We start from the raw sequence: 7,177 nt of genomic DNA, 5'->3' as shown, positions 1-7,177 counted from the left end.
GCCTACAACACCCTCCAGCCACCCAAGAGTGTCCACAAAAAATGTCAGCCCAATCGGTCCTGCCGTTAGGCCGGTTTTACGCAACATATTTACGAATGTCTTGTTTTATTATATAGATAAGAAAATCAATATAATGATGAAAAAGAAATAATTGATTCTAACATTGATTTATTGAAAAATGTCCATTGAGAAATCTGAAATATATGTTCCTAAACATCGAATTACTTTACTGTACAATTTGTTATACATTTTTCGTCGTCATTATTTAATAATTTTAATTTATATTTCTTAAATGAATTCTTAAAATTTCTCTGCAATACTATATTCTCAGTTCAACTATATACCATACATTGCCAGTCACTCCTTTAAAACGCCCCCCCCCCCCCCCCCGAAAGAGGGGTTTGAAAGGGGCCGGGGGGGGGGAGTTCTCATAATTGTTAAAGTTGTGTTTTTTACACACAACAAATAGAATTTTCAATTCAACTAGAGATCTGAACTTTTGTATTGTTAATCTTGGGATCAAGTCTGGATTTTTTTTTCATGTCCGCGGAATTCCAAAAAAAATTAAATTTTGTTTAGCCTACATTTGTTACTCCTGGGTACCCTCAAAAAATGTCAGCCCATTCAGTCCAGCCGTTTGGCCGGCTATAGAGAACATATATACGAATTACGATTGTCTTGTTTTATTATATAGATTTATATAGGAAATGGTAACGATTATAAACGACGAGTAATTAAATTTGTTTTTAGAAAATCCGTCGTATGAATTTATAAATTAGTTAATAAAGCTTTAAAACCAAAACAATGTTTGATTCAAATATTGAATTTCTTAAATTTCCACTGCACAAGGAAAATATTTTATATAACAATTTGTGACTAGGGGAGGGGGAGGGGAAAGGGGTCAAAAGAATGGGGGGAAAGGAGGGGGCAAAAGTTCAATGTAAGGATGCGGTCTAAGGGTCGAACCAAAATTTCAATTTAACGTTTTAAAAATAAAAGTTTTAAAATGCATTGAATTTTCCTTCCAATAAACAAGGTGAATCTGTGACCTTGATCTACAGTTCTACAGTTCTACAGATCTACAGTTCTACAGTTCTACAGTTCTACAGTTCTACAGTTCTACAGTTCTACAGTTTAAATCTATACAGGGTGTCCCACGAAACATGACAGTTGGTAAATATTTTGAATGTCTTCTTCAATATACTGTATTAGATATTAAAAACTATTTGTAGTTTAATTTGTTTAAAAATCTATTACTCAAATACATTTTACTTTGAAATCAATTTTACTGTAAGATGACTCCCATACAATATTTCTTATTATTCTCTTTGGTATCAAACAACTTATCAAATTATGGAAAAAGACATTATAAACCATTCACTAACTGTCACGTTTCGTCGGACACCTTGTAGGTAAATTAGTATATCAGCTGATTGGAGTAACTCAGAGTAATCAAAAGATTGGAACACAGAACAGAGATTAGACGTAAATGTTCTCTAGAGTTGGAAGCTCTCACCATTACTTTTTAAAAGATAAACCTCTGTACATAATTACAAAGATCCAGACTGCCCTGAAAAGTTGTATTCAATTTTCAAGACGAGATGGACTTTAAACGTCGTTTTGAACTTTTATTTAACCTTACTAACTTACTTATACTCTTTCGTAGCATTAGACATACCTTTTAGAACTATATAGAATATGTTTCTACCTTTAAACGAAGTAACTGGCAAAATTGAAAGAGGGGAGTGCTAAAAGATAGAAGCTAATTTTTGGGAAGGAAGCTAAAAGATGAGAGCCTAATTTATGCAAATGGAGTTAAGATGGGAGCCTAATTTATGAAAGAGGAGCTAGAAGATGGGAGTTAAATTTATGGGCAGGGATTTAAAAGATAGGAACCTAATTTATGAGAAGGGAGTAAGAAGATGAGAGCTTAATTTAGGGGAAGGGCTGGGGGCAAAATATATGGGAAGGGAGCTAGAAAATAGGAGCCAAATTTATGGAAAGGAAGCTAGAAGATGGGAGCTAAATTTACGAACAGGGATTTAAAAGATAGGAACCTAATTTATGGAAAGGGAGCAACAAGATGGGAGCTTTATTTAGGGGAATGGAGTTAAAAGCTGGGAGCTAAATATATGGGAAGGGAGCTAGAATATGTGACTAAATTTATGGGAAGGAAGCTAGAAGATGGGAGCTAAATATTTGGGTGGGGATTTGGAAGATAGGACCCTAATTTATGGGATGGGAGCTAGAAGATGGTAGATAAATTTATGGGAAGGGAGTTAGTAGATGGGAGCTTAATTTATGGAAAGAGGGCTAGAAGGTGGGAGCTAAATTTATGGGAAGGGAGCTTGAATATGAGAACTAAATATGTGAGAAGGGCACTAAGAGATGGGAGCTTAATTTATTGGAAGGGAGCTAGAAAATGGGAGCTAAATATGTGGGAAGGGAGCTAGGATATGGAAGCTTAATTTACAAAAGGGTAACTAGAAGATGGGGGATAATTTTTTTCTAGCTAGAACATGGGAGCTTAATTTATGGGAAGGGAGCTAGAAGATGGGAGCTTAATTTATAGGAAGGGAGCTAGAAGATGGGAGCTTAATTTATAGGAAGGGAGCTAGAAGATGGGAGCTTAATTTATAGGAAGGGAGCTAGAAGATGGGAGCTTAATTTATAGGAAGGGAGCTAGAAGATGGGAGCTTAATTTATAGGAAGGGAGCTAGAAGATGGGAGCTTAATTTATAGGAAGGGAGCTAGAAGATGGGAGCTTAATTTATAGGAAGGGAGCTAGAAGNTTTATATATCTTCTATATTCTTCTTTTATATATCTTCTATATATCTTCTATATTCTTCTTTTATATATCTTCTACATTCTTCGATATATCTTTATATTCTTAAACAAACTATTCTTTTCAAATTGTTTTTTCCTTTTCTTAATTTTAAATTTTAAAAATTTTGTGAAATTAAATTTATAAAAGAGGCCATATTGAGAAATTAAACTTTAAAAAAGCAATAATTAAATTAAATAATTTAATTAAACTTTACAGAGGTAATTTCAAGAAATTTAATTCTTGAAGAGGCAATATGGAGAAATTTAACTAAAAAGAGGCAACATTGAGAAATGAAACTATAAAGAGAAAATATTAAGATATTAAACTAAAAAAGATTCAATATTTAGAAATCTAACAAACAAGAGGCAATATGGAAAATTTAACTAAATCGAGGCAATATGGAGAAATTTAACTAAAAGAGGCAATCTGGAGAAATTTAACTAAAAGAGGCAATATTGAGAAATTAAACTTAACAAAAAGTGAAAGGGGTCAATAATCATATGCATGCGAGCTAAACGTGAACTAAATCTAGTGAAATTATCTGTCCTACGGCTACAACTTATCACCAGTGCAATGAACTCGCTCTAAAATTCAATTGTCTTGGTTTGAAAACTAACCAGGCCTGACGACCTTAGATTTTCTATAAACAATCCCAAAAAATTGTTGATTAAAATAAATAATGATTACCCTGTAGTTATCCGCAGGTCGAGTTGAGGGAAGATTTTGAACGATCTTCATCCCTTTCTGACTGAGTTCAAGGGTAACCTTGATCGGTTCCTGATCCTTCTCCCTTGATGTTAGATGCTTCACAACAGGAGATATAAACTCCTCTCCTCGCAACCCTCGGGACTCCTTAGCACCCAGGAACCAAACATAGAAAGACGACTTTTTCATTTCTGGCGCGGAATTTTTCCCCGCCATTTTGAATAGTTCCCGCATTTGCGAAATCACAGATTTAGACGTTGTTGACTAGAACACATTGAATCCAGGCGAGACGTTGAACATAAACTCAAACCATTCTGAAACAAAAACAAAAAGGTTAATTAACTTTTTAGATATTTACAATGATATTTAGCGCAAGAGAGTTTTGGGAAATAAGTTTAATTTATTTTATTCCTAATTTTCCAAAGAATTAATAAAAGGTTTATGAACACAAGGCATTGTCTCATGTTTTTCATGGATTTTTTTTCTTTGTTGAGTGTAACGTGTTAGATTTGCGTGCGCGGATCAACCCGTTCAGTTTTTGACATTTAGACATGACAAAAGCCAATAAAATACCAGTTTCTTCTGACAATTTTAAATTATTTTTATTTTCGTCATGAGCTTTATGTTCAGAGTTTAGAGTTTTATTTTGATAACTTCAAATGTAAGTTTTTACAGTTTTATTGCTTAACTCAGAAATTCTTAAAATTAATCTTTTTGCATGAACGATTCACAACGGTACCCTGAAAAGCTTTGTCTGAACAAGTATGAATTAGATTTTTAAAAGTGATTATTTAACTTGTGGTTTCTCTTCAAAAATGATTTGAGAATTTCTTGCGCCAGAAACAATGGAGAAATTAGCAGATGTAAAAACGACCACATTATTCACAAAATAAAGATTCTGTGAACCAAGCACACCCCTCTTTATATGGAGCTCGTCCCTTAAAGTTACAGCGTAGTTTGTCAAGATCGTAATTTTAAGATTAAATCATATTTTCAAAAATCATATTTAACATTTTAAAATTGTATAGAGTCATTTTAAACAAGATGTTCATGAAGTCTACAGTAAATGCAAGATTGTGTTTTTAAAAAAATCTAAAATAATTTTTACGTCAAGCTTGGCTTCAAACCATCCAGGAGGAAAGAATTGAATTTGTTTTGAAAGAATCAAAACAAAAACTCAAACCATCTTCTCCTTTCGGAGATTATCTACACTATTGGTGTCCTAAAGTACAGGGTGTCTACATAATATGGTTTCCTTAAAGTACAGGGTGTCTACATACTATGGTGTTCTAAAGTACAGGGTGTCTACATAATAGGGTGTCCTAAAGTACGGGGTGTCTACATAATATGGTGTCCTAAAGTACAGGGTGTCTACATAGTATGGTGTCCTAAAGTACAGGGTGTCTACATAATATGGTGTCCTTAAAGTACAGGGTGTCTACATAATATGGTGTCCTAAAGTACAGGGTGTCTAGATAATATGGTGTCCTAAATTACAGGGTGTCTACAAAGTATGGTGTCCTAAAGTACAGAGTGTCCACATAATATGGTGTTTTAAATTACAGGGTGTCTACATTAAATTGTGTTCTAAAGTACAGGGTGTCTACATAATATGGTGTCCTAAAGTACAGGGTGTCTACATAATATGGTGTCCTTAAAGTACAGGGTGTCTACATAGTATGGTGTCCTAAAGGACAGGGTGTCTACATAACATAATGTCCTAAAGTACAGGGTGTCTACATAATATAGTGTCCTAAATTACAGGGTGTCTACATAATATGGTGTCCTAAAGTACAGAGTGTCTACATAATATGGAATCCTAAAGTACAGGGTGTCTGAATAATATGGTGTCCTACAGTACAGGGTGTCTACATTATGGTGTACTAAAGTACAGGGTGTCTACATAATATGGTGTCCTTAAAGTACAGGGTGTCAACATAACATGGTGTCCTTAAAGTACAGGGTGTCTTCATAATATGGTGTCCTTAAAGTTCCGGGTGTTTACATAATATGATGTCCTAAAGTACAGGGTGTCTACATAGTATGGTGTCCTTAAAGTACAGGGTGTCTACATAGTATGGTGTCCTAAAGTACCGGGTGTCTACATAATATAGTGTCCTAAAGTACGGGGTGTCTACATAACATGGTGCCCTAAAGTACAGGGTGTCTACATAGTATGGTGTCATTAAAGTACAGGGTGTCTACATAGTATGGTGTCCTAAAGTACAGGGTGTCTACATAGTTTGGTGTCCTTTAAGTACAGGGTGTCTATACGTAGTATGGTGTCCTTAAAGTACAGGGCTTCGCTGAAATGTATGTTTTCCCTGTAATAAAGTGTGACCCACGATAAAAGAGGTCTCTTTAGACTAAAGTATTGAAACACAAGGTTTTATTAGAACTCAAATATTAAAACACAGGTGCTATTAGAACTCAAGTATTGAAACACATGGTTCTCATAGAACTCAAGTTTTGAAACACAAGGTTTTATTAGAACTCAAGTATTAAAACACAAGGTTCTAATAGAACTCAAATATTAAAACACAGGTAATTTTACAACACAAGTATGGAAACACAAGTTTCTATTGGAACTCAAGTATTGAAACACAAGGTTGTATTATAACTCAAGTATTGAATAACACAGGCTCTATTAGAACTAGTCGATGATCTATTGTTAGACAAAAGGCAATATGGAAAATTTAACTAAATAGAGGCAATTTTTTTTTTGTCCGATCATAACTCAGGAACCCCTGGACTGATTTGCATCACATTTTTTATTGTAGAACTCCGGAGACCCACGGGAATGTTTTTAGCTTGGTTTTGAGATTCTAAGTTAAGTTAAAATAGTTAATAGAATAGCGAACATTTAGTTTCTCGGTAAAATTGTTTTAGTGCGGGTAAACGGCGGGAGTAACTTGTAGTAACCATGGCAGCGCTGGGTTCCCAGGCTAGTATAGAATTTAGATACACTAGCTAGAAATAAGACTGCAGAGAAATATGACTGACAAAATGTGTTCAATCAATCGTATCATTTGAAGAAAATTCTGGAATTTGTGATTCTGTGTAAATTGATAAATTATTTCCCATAGTTTAATAGCAATACAGACAGAACACTATATGTCGTCCTTTTAAGATTTAGGGGGTTTTCGGTCAAAATAACCCTTAGGCAGAAGCCCAAAGGAGTTACGCGCATGTTGCGTTGAATTACAAGACAGAGAGAGGGTTATTATGAACGAAAAGCCCCTAAATCTTGAAAAAACGACATCTAGTGTTCTATCTGTATTGTTATTAATCTGTGGATTCTATTATCAAAAGATAACCTTGTAAGGATTAAAATACTAGAAGAGAAAATAAGGTTTCTTTGTATTCTTTCAATTATTTAGCATTAAAAAAGATGGATTTCTTTTTAGAAGAATGTCCTTGGCAAAGATTATAATATTCGGACCTCAAATACAAGGTTTCTTGTATAATAAAATAATTCAATTAAAGACAAATGTCAAATCTTGCTTCCTTTGTGAAGAAACTTGGCCTTTGCCACACACTCAAATGTTCAAATTCCTATATTTTTTTACAAACTTAGACTTTTTATCTAACAGAATTATTACTTTGAAATATCAGCAAAGATTTACGGCATTGGTTTGCAAAGA

At 34.0% G+C, this 7,177-nt stretch overlaps 1 protein-coding gene across 1 annotated transcript in view; it reads right to left on the bottom strand.

Moving 5' to 3' along the window:
- LOC111703089 (serine/arginine repetitive matrix protein 2) overlaps nt 1-7,177 on the bottom strand; it is a 22,632-nt gene that overhangs the window by 8,911 nt on the left and 6,544 nt on the right. Inside the window, exon 2 of the mRNA XM_023474949.1 lies at nt 3,516-3,847. Coding sequence (XP_023330717.1) covers nt 3,516-3,767 — 252 coding nt within the window. The 5' untranslated portion in view covers nt 3,768-3,847. The remainder of the gene's footprint in view (nt 1-3,515; nt 3,848-7,177) is intronic.

The sequence above is a fragment of the Eurytemora carolleeae genome, unplaced genomic scaffold, assembly GCF_000591075.1.
Source record: "Eurytemora carolleeae unplaced genomic scaffold, Eaff_2.0 scaffold523, whole genome shotgun sequence".
Taxonomy (NCBI): domain Eukaryota; kingdom Metazoa; phylum Arthropoda; class Copepoda; order Calanoida; family Temoridae; genus Eurytemora; species Eurytemora carolleeae.
Note: the sequence above shows the minus strand (reverse complement) of the source record. Positions and strands in the feature narration are given on the sequence as shown.